The following is an 18,508-nucleotide window of genomic DNA, read 5'->3' as shown; positions in this document are numbered from 1 at the left end:
GTGCACTTTCGCCAAGGAGAGATCTCTTCCTCCCCCCAGCGCCCTTTACGCTATAAAAAAGCAGACGATACAATACAGCCGCCTTGTTAATCCGATTTTGTTAAGACGCGGCTACACGGCTCGACTAACCTGCACGATACATTGTAAAAAGATGTAAAACAATGAGAATACATCAAAGGAATAGAAGAATAAGGTGTTTTTGTAACAGTGAGGTTAAGGCCGGGTTCTAGTGACGTGATCGCGTCGTCTGCTTAGTGTTCTGGTTAAAGCGAGTCTTGGCTGTGTGGTTTAGTTTAAACATAGCCCACTCGATTCGCGCTCCATTACGCTGCGATGCTCAGGCTATACAGCTTGCGTTGTGATGCGCGTGATCGAGTGGGCTATGGTTTAAACAAACGCCACTAGATGTCTCCCTTAGTCGAGGGGTGGAGGGCTAAGCTAATACCTTTTCCCATTGGCATTTTCTATGGAGTAATTTTCTTGGATTGAAAACGAAAGTCTCTGTAAAATTGCATTAAATGCATCTATGTATGTCTAATTTAATATTGCTCCATGGTGGAAGATTGCTAGCATCCAATGGAAAACGGAATAAGTAACCCTGGGTACGTTCAGTAACCCTCTTTGATGACAGCGCTTACTAAGCGATGCCAGATTTTCACTACTGTACGCTTTTTCGCGTTTCCGGTTTTGACGTCATGATGCTCAGCGCTTGCTCATCAGAAAAACCATCTAATCGATATGGTTTTTTTGATGGCCGTGACGTAGCGCTTGATTGTTGTTGGCGCGGGATTTAAAAATTAAATTCCAATAATGCTATTCCAACTGTAATTGTATTAGTTTTATTTGCAAAACTACTACTATTCAAATGGACATACTTTTTTTAAACTATTTCATTATTTGCGAGCTCGTTAATAATTGAAAAGAGCCATTTGCGCTACGTAATGTATTAAGGGCCAGTAAGACGTTTCCCCAACCATTTTCGAAAACAGCGCTGACTTCAAAATGTCACTTTTCCGTTCAACAACCTTTTACGTCACTGTGACGTCTCGAGCCCATCAACCAAACATCAAGAAAACAGCGATTTCTTCGAGATTTTCGTTACTGAACGTACCCCCTGTGTTTTAGGGTTGTAGTCACGTGATCGCGTCGTCTGTTAAGTAGTCTGTTTAAACTAAGTCTCGGCTGTGATTTAGTTTAAACAAACGCCACTAGATGTCTCCCTTAGTCAAGGTGTGAAGGGCACGTTAAGCTTAGGAAAGGCTATTTTCTGGTAATTGGTTGAATTTAAACCAATCACCGGTAACCAACCGGATCTATTGTCCCTAAATCTAAAACTAGAGTGAACTTTTTTAAAAAGCCTTGGCCAAATGCCAATCTTCCACTCCTCTTGGTGTATTCTCTTTGTATACATAAAACAATAAATCCGAGAGTGACTATATTTAAAGCTAGGAGTACAAATGGTTGGAATTGAAATTGAAAAACCAAGACTACTTCAATTAGTAAAAATTAAGAATGAACTTTAAACAATGGTCCAATAAACTATATTTTGACCTATGAACCTGTGATATTTCCAATACACAAATACAAACGTGTGGATGCGACTTAATCTCAATTTTAAAAGTCTTCTCCGCTATATTTTTTCGCTACAAAATTAAATTTAAAAACGATGACGAGTATCTTTTTTTTTTAAGTATTTTATATGAAATTTAATCTATTTAATGCATTGTTGGGGGTCGGGGAATCACTTTGCTTACCTTTAAAAATTATTATTTGAGCAGAAGCCAAACAAGTTTACTTTTAATTCGGATAAAAATACGGTAAATATTGATCTAGAATCCGACCTTCGAACCTTGATGTTTGCTATGAAATTTTAATCTTTGATCAGAGAATGTTTTTATTTCGTTTTGCGAAATGTTTAATATCATACAAAACAAATTAACATATATATTTCAGAATATGCTTTGTTTGTATGCTAAAGATTTGTGTACAATCGCAAATTTGCCTAAATTTCCACATTTTATTAACTATTTAAACCAAGAAGGGATATCTTTTTTATTAGGGAGAAGGTATAAGATGTCTGAGTATTCGCACGCCATAGTCCCAGTCCCCCTTTCAAATACAAAGGGGGGGGGCGTAAAAGGAGGCCCGGCTATTTCGCTGCCTCTCCTCAGTCGGAAAATACGTAATTTACGTCATTCGCGTCGCGCTGACGTGAGTTTTCAAGAACCAATGAGATGCTGCTGGGTGTAATTTAGAGGCGGGGATTAACTCCGGACCTACGTTTGGACTGGAGATAAAGCTAGAAATGTGGCAAATTTAAACTTCTCGCTAGTAAACTAGATATCGCTTCTCGACTAAACTGTATGGTTTTTATCAGTAACACCATAAGTTCATAAGATATGTTCCCCGTAAGTTTGTCACTGGTAACTTAGAAACTGGAGCTTGTCGTGAAGTGAATGGGATAGGTCGTAGATTCTGGGTAAAGCGACGCCAGGTGAGGCACTGTCAAAGGCTTAGTAATACAGACTAAGCCTTGGATTAGATGGAGTCCTGCAAAATTAATCACCGAGTGTAGTGTTCAATTCTCGAACTAGCTCGAGCTGTAAGTCTCTAGCATTAAGAAGAATAGGTATTGTCATACTTATGGAAGATATCTCATAAATTTATGGTATACTCCTGTCCTTAACAGACCCTAGCAAAAGTGGGTACTTAGATTAAAAATTTCTTGTTCATACTAATATAAAAGAATGTAAATCCCATCAAAATGGTTCGATTTTTGTCAAATAGGAAATACACGTAATTATTTCTATGATGCATTGTTTACAATTATATTTATAAAGTAGGCCCAAACAATTTTCCGCTAAAACTAACCGGTTTTTGATATTTTTTATTTTTATAATCTTTATAAATCTTCAAAATCTTGCACGAAATACAATAAAAACCCAACTGTAACAATTTTTATAAGGGCTTTTTTCAGTTTAAGCCTATGAGAGTTAGGTCCTGTGATTCGGTACAAAGGAAGCTAGCCAAACCTAAAACCATAAACAACGTAATAACGTAAGTATGACACTTCTAAGAAATACGTAAATGTGCGATGCCGAGTGTAACATGATAATCATGATTTTCTCCAACCAATTTGTTTTTGCCAATCGTAAACTAGCTTTTGTTATAAACGAACATCGGGAGTGTGGCGCACTATAACCCAAACTTTAAAGCGACAAAGTTCGAGGGAATACGTCACTGGTGCCGACTTCCCTTTGTCCGCCGGTGGTGACCTGACCCCCAACACCCCTTCTACAACTCCTTGCCTAACTAATCCCAATCATTTGCAAACTGAAACACACATCCTGGACGAGGTAGTTGTGACTTAACCAGATAACAACGCTGTGCAGTAATATGACTGCTCTTCGGACTACGAGTCCCCCTATGACCTAGACCATAAATTTGTCACTGGTTACAAACTGGAGCTTGTCATGAAGTAACGTAGGTCATAGACTCAGGGTAAAGCGTGGGAAACATGGTGAGGCGCTGTCAAGGGCTTAGTAATGCAGACTAAATAGGGCTTAGATGGAAGTCCTGCAAAATTAACCACCCAGTGTAGGACTTCAATTCACGCTTGTCGTTCTCGAACTACACTGAGAGAAAAATAGCCTGTGAAAATTACAGAAAATGTCTGGCAACTTAAGAGTCCATAAATATTCAGTGTTATTTACAGGTAAGTCTGAGATTAACATTTTGAGGAGAAACCGTGTTTTCAACAGACAAGCGGTAAACTGGAAGATATTTACTCCAGTAGAAATAACAGAAAGTCTCTGTTGGAATAACAGGCAAACTGCAGCCACCAAAGGCATTTAAATATGTAATATTTACATAATACTTCAGTAGAGAAAACAGGCGGATCGGTAACCGTAAAATATTGATTTCTGTCATAATAACAGAAATATTCTGTGGAATTAACAGACATACTGCATCCCAGAAAACGTTCAATTATGTTATATTTACAAATCTTTTGGTAATTATAACAGGCATTTCGGTAACAGTAAAGTATGGAATTCTGTAATAAGAGCAGAAGTATTCTGTGAACAAAACATGCAAACTGTAGACCCGCAAATATTGATTTACGTACTTTTTACAAAGAATTTCAGTAAGTAAAACATGCGGTTCGGTAACCATAAATTATTGAATTCTGTCATAATTACAGAAATAATATGTGTAAATAACAGTCAAACTGCAGCCTCAAAAACATTCTCTTAAATAATAATTACATAATATATCAGTAGAGAAAACAGGAGGATCGGTAAAAATAAATTATTGAACTCTGTCATACTTACAGAAATACTCTGTGCTAACAACAGACAAACTGCATCCCCAATAGTATTGAATTATGTAATATTTATAATATATTTAAGTAGGAATAACAGATGAATCGGTAACCATGAAATATTGCATTCCGTAATTACTACAAATTCAAGTGAGCCTCTAAACCTAATCTTCTGTATAATCTACTAAATGTTTCTTTAATAAATATTGCAGAACAAGTTTTCTAAAGACAAAAATTCTGAAATATTGCATGAATATTTATTTCTAAATACAGCACTTTCGTCGTCTAAACGATTTCATCGTGTAATAAATACTGATAATTTTGTAGGGAAATAAATCGGTAAGGGTCGTTGGGTGGTTTGTACCAAGAAAGATCTGAATTACTGTATCATAAAAGATTTAATAAAGAAAAACTTCCAAACTACTTTAAAACCAAAACATTGTGGAACTTTTATAATGTCACTTCAAGTTGAAATATCGTACTGAAAGCATTTGTTTACATCCAGTCGTATTCGGACATTTTATTAATCAAAAATATTATTTTAACGTTGACTTTGTCCTTTGGATTTTCTGGGTTTATTTTTGCAATGCATCTATAAAGAAACAGAATATAAGTACTGTTTTGCTCAGTTTTCTGAAATTAGAATCTTGACAATAGAGCTTAACCAAATGACTGAGTGCAGATTATAGTAAACAAATTAGTTTCTCTATGGTCAAGAGCATATAAGCCAAAAAGCCTCGCTACGATAAATCATACCTTTGAAAAAACTCCAAAGTAATCGCTGAAGAGCTTGGGTATTGTATGTTTAACACATAGTACAAGCCAAAGAAACATGCAAGTCCTGTGCATAAATCTTCAGGGGCGATGTGATCATTCACAATAATACGGTCCACAGATAGCATATAGTGATTTGCTTTTCCCAAAGTTCCTCCTGTGAAAGAGATGACATTAATAAAAACAATATATAGATAATACAATTTTGAATTAAATACCTATGCTTATGAAACATGGGTTAGAGGGTAACTTCTTCTCTATATCGCTGTTGAGAGTTCCGGCCTGAAAAAATTGGAAAATTGGTTTTTATATTTTTCGTCCCATTAAATCTGAATTTTACGTTTTCCTTTCGAACCTAAGGATTGCTTTATCAAGAATTAATCACTGTTTAATAAATGTTAGCTTTATCAAGAATTAATCACTGTTTAATAAATGTAATTATTCTTCATTGTATCTAGTTAATCATGATAAGGAGGATTAAATCCGATTGACTTATTAGGTCGTGATTTAAAGGTGGAATTCATAAACGTCGGACGCAACGCAATTTCGTACAGGCAAAGGTATGGCGTTGTGCACACAACGCCCTGCCTTTGCCTGTACTAAATTGCGTTTCGTCCGACGTTTATGTATTCCACCTTTAATCAATTTAATCGATGTTTAATGAGTTTAATTCATTATCACGATTGAATCATGATTAAATCTGATTTAACTGAACAAGAGTGAAATTTTAACAATGGGAGTGACCTGCCCCTCGACCTTTCTTTAGACTCGCTGATAAAACTAATTGTAAGCAACATTCGCTAATTATTTTTTATTTCTTAGTTGGATGCAAAATCAAAACTTTCATTTTTTTAAATAAGCGACCATTATTTTACTATTATTTACCTCAAAAACAGGAAATATATTCTTTGGATCTTCTTTAAAATAATCCATTAAAAGATGAACAATTGCTGCTACTCTAACTTGATTTTTGTCTTCCAAGTTATGGTCTTTCAGCTCAGTGATGATGGTATTTACCTTGTTTTTTGTGCTTTTGGCAAAGTAATTTAAAATCTGATTGCATTTTTCTTGAAAAAATGCAATGAACCGATCGTTAATATTGACCACTAAGAGCGCATTCAAGTGAATGATCAGCCCAACGGTTTCAAACAGAAAGGGCCAATTCACTTTTAGTTCCCCAACAGTCATGTTTTTGTTGATATGTGATCTTTGCAGCGAAAAGCTTATTTTCATTTTTTCTTTGACGAGATTGTAGTCCGGATTAATGTTCAAATATTCAGTCTTCATCTCTTCTAATAACACCTCGCAACTTTTAGTTTGTACGTCATTAATTTCCGGCTCAAAATTAGGATTTGACGGATCGGTTTCGCGAGGTCTTTTTGGCCAGGAGATTTTGTCGCTGCTTCTCCTCTTGACAGCTGGCATTAAATTTTCTGATCGTCTGGACATGTTGTCCAATTTATAAAATATTTGCGTTAGAAAGGTTTCATAGCCATTTCCACAACGCTTCCCATCAATTTTATCATCAATCGCGTTTGGGTATTTTGCAACAAAAAGTTTCGCTACATGGCGCATATCGCTCCTGCTTGGACGCTCACACTTCTTAAGTATATCTGTGAATAGACTCCTTATGATAACGTGTTTCGTTGATTCATTAAGCTTTTTCCCTTTCGCCAAGGTATTTTGTACATTTTTTGGGAAAACGTCATCCAAAATGGTATACATATCGAGCCATTTATTACCCTCTGTCGCAATACAGTGGTCATTCTGTAAAGGAATAAATATCAGGTATCATGTTTTCAATATCTTTAGTTAAAATTTCGACTACCTGTGAAATAGATACATTTCCAATACCAGCAGAGGAGCTCGTATTTTGCTGATCTATATATTGGTCGGATCCCGAAGAACCCGAAAGATTCAAATCCAATTTTTTCTCTAAATCAAATTAATCATTACAATATATATGAATGACTCATAAATTGCATTGCAATCATGTAAAACCCAACCCAACAATTTTAGAACGCACTTTTTTTAATTGAATCCACCAGTTGCAGAAGTTTCCTGATATGTACTGGCTTCAGTGTTTCTATTTTCTTCAAGTCATCTTCGATTACGAACTCCAAGTCATTTACAGCGTCAACGCCAATTTCTTTTAATTCCAAAATTATGTTGGAAACTATTTCCGAGGAAAATGATTCGCAATAATCGGAAATAGTTTTCATCAATGCGTCAGTGACGTCATTTCCCCCAACATTTGAAGAACAGTTTGATTCATTAGTCTATAGGAAGTGAAACATTTTTACGTATTAAAATTTCAGAAAAATATCACTTTTACTGGAATTAAAAAAGGTTTTGGGAAGTTTGTTTAGGGTAGAAGAAAAAATGCTTGATAATCTCATTGAATTTAAAGAACGAACCAATCAAAATAAACATCTATAGTTAAGAAATATGTTGACAATTTATTACATTTCAAATTTTTCTTATCAGCTAATATCGAGTTTTAGTAGGTTTTAGTACACCCTCGGGAAACCTTTACTAATTGAAATATTAATTTGCAGCAAATAAGCTGTTAAATTTTCGTAATCAATTCAAAGTTCGGTTTATTACTTCCGGTAGTTGTTTTAGGTTTTAGAAATGGTTTGTTATGCAATTATCTTTCTGTTTCATTTAATTTTCCCGATAGTTTTTACTTGATAGGGTCTTTAGTTGAATCCATTAATTTTTAATGAAATTCCAATTATTACTATTGGACTTTTAGTTATCATAAATTTTAAGAAGTTACACAAAATTGCATTAAACATTTAGGTACTTTTTAAAATCGACAATAGTTCAGAAAGTATAGCGTGTTATCATCGGTAGAAGACATCATGTTTGAGGGTCGCGAGTAACTTCCCCGAAATATAGTAACCGGAGAGAGGGTAGTAGTCGACCAAGCTTTTATTGCTGGCAATTTTGTTTGTGCATATATCGTAAAGCTCGTAAGCATGTAGACATGACAAATAGTTGGTTTTATGCAGAGATATCAAATGGTATGGTTCAGTTCCATTTTTAACAAAGTTGGTTATTATCTTGCCCAAAAGCATATGATCGTCAGACGTTTCATAAACTAAAAATTTTCCTTGCTCGTAGGTGGTTCCTTTAATATTAACTTTTTCAGTACATACAGTATTCTCCGTTTTAAATCCCAGCTCGTTAGCTTGTGTTCTCACATATTCGTTGAAGTTCTCTTCTTCAAAGGGAAAAGACTTCGAATATTCAATTTCAATAGGAAATGGCGAGCCAGACAAATAGTACGCTTGTTGGTACTGATGTTTTTCTGCTAATGTCTTTGTAATATTTAGAAAATTCTTCGTGTTCAAAGCCATTTTCTTATAAACACTGTGTTTACTTTCGAATCTTAAGGTCCATAGTCTTATAAGGGGTCCAAATTGCAAAATTAATTCAGGGTAATGGTTAATTAGGTAGTGGTGTTTGGGCTTTAGGGTATAGCTAGTAAAAGACTTTAATAGTTGTCTTTTGTACTCGGCTAACATAAACATTAATGCCGCTACGCCATTCTTTGAAATCTTTGGACTGGTAACCATTTCCACAATGCGCTTTAGTTGAATATACAATTCCCATACTGGATCACAAAAGTCTTGAATTTTGTTTTCAAGGATAACAGAGAAAAATCTCAGAAGACACCAGATTTGGGAAGCATCGCCAGTAACTTTTCGGTTCCCGGGATTTACTTGACATGGCTTGTTACCGGAGTCATTTCCTTGAAATGAAAACTGCGACACAAGCCAGTTATAATTGTTCCATGTGAACCACTTCCTTTCTTCAATAAAATAAGTTAAGAACTGATAGATGTCGTACGCGACCACCCCCTCAAACAGGTCATGAGCAAGGCAGGGTGCCATAGCTGGAGCACAAATGTGAAATGTTGGTAACTCGTTAAAAGGCGAATTTGTTTTGATCCCATTAAACGACTTTAAATTCGGATTGTTCCGAAGTTCAGCTACGGCTTCATCGTAATTTTTGATGGTTCTACGTTCAAACGCGTCGTTGATGCACAATTCCTCAGATTTTGCAACACAGTATCGGCAAATAAATCCCTTCGAAAAATTCATTTGAAATCCACCTACTTCGTGTTGACCAAGATTGTCTCCCAGTAAGCAGAGCAACCGTACTTTTAGGAATATTCCATTTTTTAAATAGATCCCCTCGATCTCAAGCCTCTTTAGTTCATTTATAAGCATTCTTAAGCAAGCATCAATCCCATGATCTTTGATGTATTTCATTTTGCACAGCGCTACCAGTTGAATATGGTTTATCGTAGAACGGTACTCCGGTGGTATATTTAAAAGTGTAAAATACACGCCTAAAATTTTATGCTTCGACTTAGCTGATCCCAAAGGATTCACCGTTTCAAAAGCATCTAGGAAAATTAGCAGTTGGATCGATTTGTCTTCATTAGCTAGATATTTTTGGCAAAATAATTTCCCGTCAGAAATGTCACTGAGAACTTGATTTCCATCATCTTTGTAGGTAGGCTTGGGATACGTTAGGAGTTTTTGCACTTCGTTATTTCCGAGAAGCACCATCAAAGAATCTTTAATGGGTACATAATGTAAAAATGTCTTTTTCAAATTTTTATATCCAAGAAAAACAGCAACTGGGGCAATATAAGCAAATTCCCTTTTGTAATATTCATGTCGCCTATGAATAGATTTTAACTCTTCTTTTATTTTCTCAGCAATGTTAGGCGCCGAACGTTTTCCTAAAATTTCTCTAATAACTGTTTCCTTTAAACCAGCTGTTCTCATATCCACAATTAAATTATCTCTGGCAAGAGATTCTTCATGCGACTGTAAATTTGCCATTTCCTCAGCAATTATTTGGATGGTTGAACTTGGAACATATTTTTCAGCTTGTAGCTTCAAGTAAAACAACCCTAAATTTCTTCTGTATAAATCTTCCATGTTTTTTTTATTTTCCTGAGTCCACTCAACAGTTTTTGCTGTCTCTCTCTCAATAGGAATTGAGTCTTGCACCGACTCTAAATCTGAATTTTGGTAATTTTTTTCACATTCCTGATATTCATCACCTTGGTTGGCTACTGCACGTGTGCTCTGAATTTGGCGATTAGTATGCTCCCCCTTGTGTTTTCTTGTGAAATGGCTTGCGAGAGATGTTATTTTAGTATATTTGACGTCAGAGATCTTACAATACGGACAGCGCACTGGTGTCGAGTTTTTAATGTGATTTTTTAGATGAGCGATTAGTTGAGCTAAGTTTTTAAAAGTACCGCGACAGTCTTGTACGTTGCATTTATATGGATGTATTTCTGTAACTGAGCTCTTAGAAGCGCATGCAGTGTTCTGACTGTTCAACTGATCTTTATGAATGCGCCGAGCATGGGTTTTAAAAGACGTGTAATTTGAGTATATTTTGTTACACTTTGGAATGCCACATGTAAATTTTATGTTCGGAATGTATTTATGAAACGATAGGTGATTAAGGTAAATTTTAAAATTATCTGTTGATAAACATCCCGAGACAGGGCAATTAAATATTGCATCGGTAACCTGCAATTCAAACAAGTGTTATCGGTATCTTTTCTTTCTCGCTGATTTATAAGCCAATAGAGTAAAATACACGCTATTCAACCTGGTTAAAAATCATTTTGCAATACTACGTGTGGTTTCCAATGTGTAAGGTTGTACAGCACCCAACAATGATCTAAGGATATACAGTGGCTCCCATACATTATAAATGTGTGTATGGTGCCACATAAACTTCAAAAATGCCTATTGAATTCAATATTCGCAGGATACATTAACTACGACACTATAAGATGGCATTTCTAGTTTAGCATACATATTTTCTTTTTCGTTCGTAGAAAATGGTAAAAATATGTCTTTAGCCTACCTATTTTCTCCCAAAGTTGTCGCGATTTATAGCTAATAGTTTGAAGTGCTAAACCTTTCCTCTCTTGAAGCTGGCAGTTTAACAGCTATATGATTAGCCACGGTTATATGAGAAAGAATTGCAACACAGTATAGAAAACCGGGGTTGCTATAGCCTTGTATGTAACTTGTATCTTCATGTATATATGCACACGAAAACTGGTTCTGAAGTCGTAAAACTGGTGGAAGTCAGGGACCACAAATACTCATATGGGAGGGACTATCAAACAATGAGGCATTCTTCATTTCCGTACGAGTTTAAAAACAAGGCGACCCAAGGGCTCGCAATAGTAGCCACATCGTACGAGTGAATAGCCCCTCTATACCCTACCCTAATGAGTGATTAGCCCCTCTATACCCTACCCTAATGAGTGGATAACCCCTCTATACCCTACCCTAATGAGTGGCTAACCCCTCTATACCCTACCCTAATGAGTGAATAACCCCTATATACCTTACCCTAATGAGTGGATAACCCCTATATACCTTACCCTAATGAGTGGATAACCCCTATATACCCTACCCTAATGAGTGGATAACCCCTCTATACCCTACCCTAATGAGTGGATAACCCCTCTATACCCTACCCTGAGTGGATAACCCCTCTATACCCTACCCTAATGAGTGGTTAACCCCTCTATACCCTACCCTAATGAGTGGATAACCCCTCTATACCCTACCCTAATGAGTGGATAACCCCTCTATACCCTACCCTAATGAGTGGATAACCCCTCTATACACTACCCTAATGAGTGGATAACCCCTCTATACACTACCCTAATGAGTGGATAACCACTCTATACCCTACCCTAATGAGTGGATAACCCCTCTATACCCTACCCTAATGAGTGGATAACCCCTATATACCTTACCCTAATGAGTGGATAACCCCTCTATACCCTACCCTAATGAGTGGATAACCCCTCTATACCCTACCCTAATGAGTGGATAACCCCTCTATACCCTACCCTAATGAGTGGATAACCCCTATATACCTTACCCTAATGAGTGGATAACCCCTCTATACCCTACCCTAATGAGTGGATAGCGCTATCTTTTACAATGCTTAAATAATTTACCGTGCATAAAATCAGAGTGAATAGCCCCTCGATGCCCTGCCCTAAACGGTGATAGAATTATTACCCCTATAAATTTACTTATGCCGTAATTGTAATATTCCCGCGAATCGAAGAACAGATAGTTTTAGTGATTATCCCCTCGATGAGCTTACAACATAGACTTATGCCGATGCACACTTATCGCTTCTTATAAATTTCTTACATGAACTTATGGTCAGAAGAGTTTGAAAGAGAAAGAATTCGTTAAAACACCCAATAATTGTAATATCCCGGTGCCTTAAGACCATTCTAAAAATAACGTCAGTAAATACTTGGTTTTGCTTTCAAAATTTCCCTCGATTTCTTTGAATGTTAAAATAGGGGAGCGTGAAACTCTTATTGTCGACGGGTAAGAGGAATTTTTAAGGGAGGGTATATGGCTTAACCTAACTATCATAATTTCCTTCCTTTTAAAATACACGAACGAAAAATATCACCTGACCACAATTCTCTCCCATTCGCTCTCCCTTCAATGACGATCGAAAAATTTTATACTGTCAAAGGCAGTTCTCTTTCACGACGCCGCCACCACCACCAACAGGCCGGGTCAAACTAAGACCCACATCGTAGATGTTCATCATACGATGTGGTTAATGATTCTACTCTTCTACAAACTCTTATAAGATACGTTTCCAACTCCTTTTAACAACCCGAGCTTTATATCGACCTTCAAAACCGTTAGGTCAGCATTGGTTTCGTTAAATTTGGGGTTGTCGGTTTGCTTACGCAAATTGTTAAAGCGCATCAGTTTCAATTAAAAATCAATTAGGCTTAACCAATTAATACATGCTAGCGCTGACTTTTCTGTACTAGTCATAGCATGAACATAAGAATAGGTAAAAGATAGGATTAAATAGAAAACTTACCCTTGTACAACTCATGGTTTTACTGGGTTATGTTTTCAAATTTCAGTTCACGATGGTAAAAAAACCTAAAATAAAACCAATACTTTCAATCAAGGCTTATAAAAAACTGTGTAAATCAAAAATCATAACGCAGCTAAACGCGTTACATTCCATTTTTAAAATTATTTGGTTAAAGTGATTAAAAGTAAAAAATTAGCGAACTCAGCTTAAAATATTAGTTATGATTTTAAAAGAAAGGTTTACTTACATTTAACAAGTTTTATCAAACGGTCTTGTTTGAAAAACTATTAACGACGCGCCGCTCGGGAGCCGGAACTATTCGGGATTCTGGTGGCACAGGACAAGCTAGTGGTAAGTAAGTAAGTCGTAACACGCAGAGTCGAGGCTGCCAGGTAGAACTTGTGATTTTCAGCCAAAACACGTATGAAAAATAGGCCAAAAATCGCCAACTATACATATCAATCAGCCCAAAATTTCGCCCAATTTCAAATCCTTAGGGTTTGAGAAGGCCTTTTAACCCGACCTATCCTCCGTTTTCACCGCTCCTCTATTGAAGCCCTGGGCTTCTCAAGTACTTGAACCGAAATCTTCGAATGGAAAAATGCACCTCACGCCCAAGTATTTATTATTTCCGCAACTGGTAATCACAAGGAGCCCAATTGGGCGGAAAAATAGCCCATATGGCAGCCGTTATCAGTTTTCTCGAAGATGAAGAAGAGAAAGAGACTGGTGCGCGTACATGGGAGCACTATGGAAAACCCTTTCTAGCCACGTGTGCTAAAATCCCACCTCCCTCCCTCTAATCCCACCTGGTAGGGGGATGACAATAAGAACACTATATACTTGTCGTCTTATAAAACCACTAGGCCCATAAAAGTCAAAATAGCCTTTGGTTGTGGCTATTTTCTATAGAAGCAGTAGATAAGCATCATCGAGCTTCCTGGGTAAAGGAGTGTACGGGGTTTTTTTTTTTCGTTATAATTTTAGGGGTGGTCGACCTTGAACTGGTAGGATTTTAAAATATAATGGGTAGCTTCTATTTGCTCGAACTTTAATCTCTCTTTTCCATTCAATTTTGTTTTTCTCTGCGCTCTATAGAAATGCCAGCCCTATATATTTTTACTTCCATATGTATTTCCATCAGTTTACACTGGGAAATTTTCAACAAATATTTCAGAACAAAAAAATTGTTAAGCTAAACCAAATTAGGCTTGGATTTCATTTAAATTAGGAGTGTGATTCACTGACGATAACTCTACAAATTTGAAGCCTATCTTATGAAATTATGTTAGATTATAATAACTCGTAAAATATAAAGATGACATGTAAGTTTTATTTGATGATACTTTTCACGCGTGAAAGCAAGCGCTTCTTTCTTAATATAACTTAGAAATGGTTAGAAACTTTACTATGGCTTGAAAAGGGGGAAAGTGTTTATGTTTACCAATTCCACCCATATATTTTATCAAATTCCCCATCCGTTGCCGATCCGTGGTTTCCAAATACCAACCATTCTCTTTTCCAAATTAAGAAACATTCTTTCTTTTCCAACCATTACCGAAATCAACAATAGAAGAAATGCATTTAAATACCATTAGCATAATTCAATATTATATATGAACAACGCCTGGCCTGGACTGAGGCCTAGTTGCTCTCAAGTCGCCAAGTAGCATGAGTCACTTCCAAAATATATTTTCCGAGAATTTGGCGCGAAAACTTACAATGGACTGATTGCAGCTATAGCCGTGAATCTCGTGTATGAACTATATATAAGACGATAAAAAATCGATTGTTTTCGATTTCACCCTCCCTTTAACCACCTCCATTCCATATTGGTTTTTTTCCGTCCATTCCCGATCCGAATATGTGTCATTATTAGGAAAACCATCCATTCCACGGTTTTCCATGGTTACCACGGTAAATGGAAAATTATTCTTTGGACAGCTTGATTCTTCCAAAAATTACAGTTAAATAGCTCAATTTTCAATGTAAATTGAAAAGCAAACAAAGTCGCAGGAATATATTATAATGAGAAGAAACACTAACCACAAAATGTCATTCCGAGTGTAAAAACTATCAAAATGGCTATGAAATTCACAGACTTAAGTTATATTAAAGATTAAATAAGAAGTGTAATTTATACTGTTCGTGGTAAAATATGGCAGAACAGATGTGTAAAATTTACAAAATTAAGTTGAATAACTGTAGTTTTTTCAGTTCTTTCTAAAATATACAGTATCCGCCGGCAAAGCAGGTCTGTAAAATTTACAGAAATAAGGTGAATAAAGGAATTACATAATATATCTGCAATTTATGCTGTTCTTTCTAAAATATTCAGTATCCTCCCGGCAAAACAAGTCTGTAAATTTTACAGAAATAAGATAAGTAAAGTAAGTGCATAGTATATCTGTAATTTGAACTGTTCTTGCTAAAATATACAGTTTCACCAGGCAGAACAGGTGTGTAAAATTTACATAAATAAGGTTTATTTAAGAATAAAGTAGAATAACTGTACTTTTTACAGACCTTTCTAAAATATACAGTATCGCCACCGCGGCAAAGGTCTGTAAAATTTACAGAAATAAGGCGAATAAAGAAATTATAAAGTTTATCTGTAATTTGTACTGTTCTTGCTAAAATATACAGTTTGCCCCGGCAAAACAGGTGTGTAAAATTTACAGTGTAAAACTGAGGGTCAGAAATTACAAAAGTGGATCTGTAATTTTCACAGTTTTGACTATAATAACAGTTTTCTTTGTAAATAGTAAAGATTGATACAGTACTACATAATAATTATGTTACTGTTTAAAAATTCCTCCGAAAATCTCTGTGAAAGTTTCGTGCATTTCGACACTGTAAAAGATTTCTGTTTAAATCACAGACATTTCTCTCAGTGTAGCTCGAGCTGCAAGTTTCTAGCATTGCAAATTATAGGTAGTAGTGGAACATATCTTATAAACTTATGACTAGACACAATGTGGCATACTTACCGTTTCAACGTTACTTGTACTAAAACTTAGAAACACTTTTGCAAATGCCAGTCACGACACGATGTTGATAAAAAAAAACTATATATTTTTTAAATAAAACGTCAGCTATATAAGAAAACCGGTAAGTTTTTAGGTACCGGTAAGATAACATTAAAAACACAAGCTAAAAAGGCAACGACCAGACAGACCAGGGGAGGCGAAAATCAAAGAGAATACCCAAGAAGAGGAGGAGAAAATTAAGAAGTTGATGAGACTTAAAACAGATTGCAGTTTTTTTTGGAACTAGACCAGGTTAGTTTCTGGTGATTGGCTTATTAGCTACAGCTCTCATTGGTCATAATATGTCGTCTGCTAAAAGACTGAAATCATTTTGAGCCAATCATTCTTAGCGGCACCAAAACGAATATGTTCATATTAAGCCTTTGACAGCAGCACCTCACCAGGCGTACTTCGCTTTACCCTGAATCTATGACCGACCTCACTTGCTTCATGACAAGCTCCAGTTTGTAACCAGTGACAAACTTATGGAACAAATCTTATAAACCTATGGCGTTACTAAATAACACTCAACCTTCCTCTCCTCTTGATGTATTCTCTATGGTAAAATAAAAGAAAACCTGATTTATGAATGAACTTGATGATTCGGTCGAGGGGTCAATCACTAAGGGAAATCGGTGTACTTAGAAAATTTTCTTGTAATCGTAATGCGCTTGACAGTATTGAAATGATTTCGCCAAGAAGTGATATCTAGTTTACTAGGGAGAAGGATAAATTCGCGTCACATTTCAAGCTTTATTCTCCAGTCCAAACGTAGCCTGTCCGGAGTTAATCCCCGCCTCTAAATTACAACCAGCATCTCATTGGCTCTTGAAAACTCACGTCAGCGCGACGCCAATGATGACGAAAATTACGTACTATTTTCTGACTGGGGAGAGTGTAGCGAAATAGCCCGGCGGCCTCCTTTTACGTCCCCCTTGTAATTTGAAAGGGGGACTGGGACTATGGCTCTCTTAGTACTTAGGCATCTTATACCTTCTCCCTATAATAAACTAGATATCACTTCTTGATTGGGTATACAAAAACTCCGAGAGTGATACTGTGTTTAACCCCTCGGATTCGGTTCGGTTTATGTTCATTTTAGAGAAGCTAAAATTCTTTGGATGCGGCTAAACTGCTGCTCATGATGGTGAAAATGAAATTCTCTACATGTATTTTTAAATGGCAATGAAATTTGTTGACCTATTACCCGAAGCTAAAGAAATCTAGTTCGGTTTTCTCGAGGGGGAAGAAAGAATTCGAATTCGCTAATAAAACTTTCTTATATAAAAGATCGTAGATTTGTAAAATAAACTTTGATAATTATCAATAATTCTACAACATAATATAAACCAAGTAGCGTAACGTAACGTGCAGGTCGACCTATTTAATTTGTAGCCATATCATAAGTTCATAAGATATGTTCACTATAAGTTTGTAAATTCTGGTAACTTAGAAACTGGAGCTTGTCATGAAGTGAGTGAGGTAGGTCTTAGATTCGAGGCTGCTGTCAAAGGCTTAGTAATGCAGACTAAATAAGGCTTGATGAACTGCAAAATTAACCACCGAGTGTAGTCTGCAATTCTCGCTTCCGTCGTTCTCGAACTAGTTATCTCGAGATGTTAAGCGATGTTCACACTTGACACTTTGAAACCGTAGGTCATAGATTCAGGTAAAGCGGCATACGCCTGGTGAGGCGCTGCTGTCAAAGGCTTAGTAATGCAGACTAAATAGCAATTAAGATGGAAGTCCTGCAAAATTAACCACCACCGAGTGTAGGACTTCAATTCTCGCTTCCGTCGTTCTCCCTCGAACTAGTTATCTCGAGCTGTTAAGCCTTGTTCACACTTGACACTTTTCAGCAAGTTTTGAAAGGTCAAAATGGCAAAATTTGTCTGTTAATCATAGGAATTGTTTTGGAGAAAATGCAATAATTATTTTGAAAAAAAGATTCGACCTTCCCAAAACGGTTGAAAATGGTTTCAAAGTATCAAGTGTGGACGTGGCTTATGTCTCTAGCGTTACGAAGTATAGGAAGTGTCATACTTATGGAAGGAACGTAGCTTATAAACTTATGCTTTATTTATTTACAGAAATGTAAACGGTATTTTACTGCTCAGGGTGTTTTGGAATGACTACCATAAATTAAGGGGGATGTTCTTTGAGCGATTTTGAGTCGAAAATGTTCTATGACATTTTACCGACTGAGCCATTGTTTTCAAGTTATGATTCCTTAAATTTAAGGGTGATAATTAGACAAAGGTAACAGCACGTGTCTGCCAAGAAAACGAGTGCCGCCGGAACTGGAAGTAGCTTCAAAAACTGAACGAGAACTGAATACAGCAACTGTCTACTCCTCTATTGTATATCCTCTATGTTGTTACTAGTCGTGTTTTGCTATAGCTAAAAGCCACCGGAGTATTGGTTATGTCTGAAAAACACCCCAAAAAAT

The 18,508-nt window shown here is 36.3% G+C and overlaps 1 protein-coding gene across 2 annotated transcripts; it reads right to left on the bottom strand.

Annotated features, from left to right (window-relative positions):
• Positions 1-4,700: 4,700 nt before the first annotated feature.
• On the bottom strand, positions 4,701-14,733 carry LOC149647342 (uncharacterized). Of its 2 annotated transcripts, none has more exons than XM_089850193.1 (8): positions 13,278-14,733; positions 13,031-13,095; positions 7,122-7,374; positions 6,939-7,030; positions 5,981-6,862; positions 5,314-5,377; positions 5,078-5,252; positions 4,701-4,913 (listed from the first exon to the last, which is right to left on the bottom strand). In XM_089850193.1, the coding sequence occupies exons 2-8, from the start codon at positions 13,043-13,045 to the stop codon at positions 4,817-4,819; spliced, it is 1,578 nt and encodes a 525-aa protein (XP_089706319.1). In that variant the 5' UTR covers positions 13,046-13,095; positions 13,278-14,733; the 3' UTR covers positions 4,701-4,816. The 2 variants fall into 2 exon arrangements, with proteins under 2 accessions (XP_089706319.1, XP_089706318.1); XM_089850192.1 differs by having other exon boundaries at positions 6,924-7,030; positions 13,278-14,725.
• Between the last annotated feature and the right edge of the window lie 3,775 nt (positions 14,734-18,508).

This window comes from Phalangium opilio, unplaced genomic scaffold (assembly GCF_054372755.1).
Source record: "Phalangium opilio isolate 3A_F unplaced genomic scaffold, DU_Popi_V2 ptg000089l_1, whole genome shotgun sequence".
Classification (NCBI taxonomy): Eukaryota; Metazoa; Arthropoda; class Arachnida; order Opiliones; family Phalangiidae; genus Phalangium; species Phalangium opilio.
Note: the sequence above shows the minus strand (reverse complement) of the source record. Positions and strands in the feature narration are given on the sequence as shown.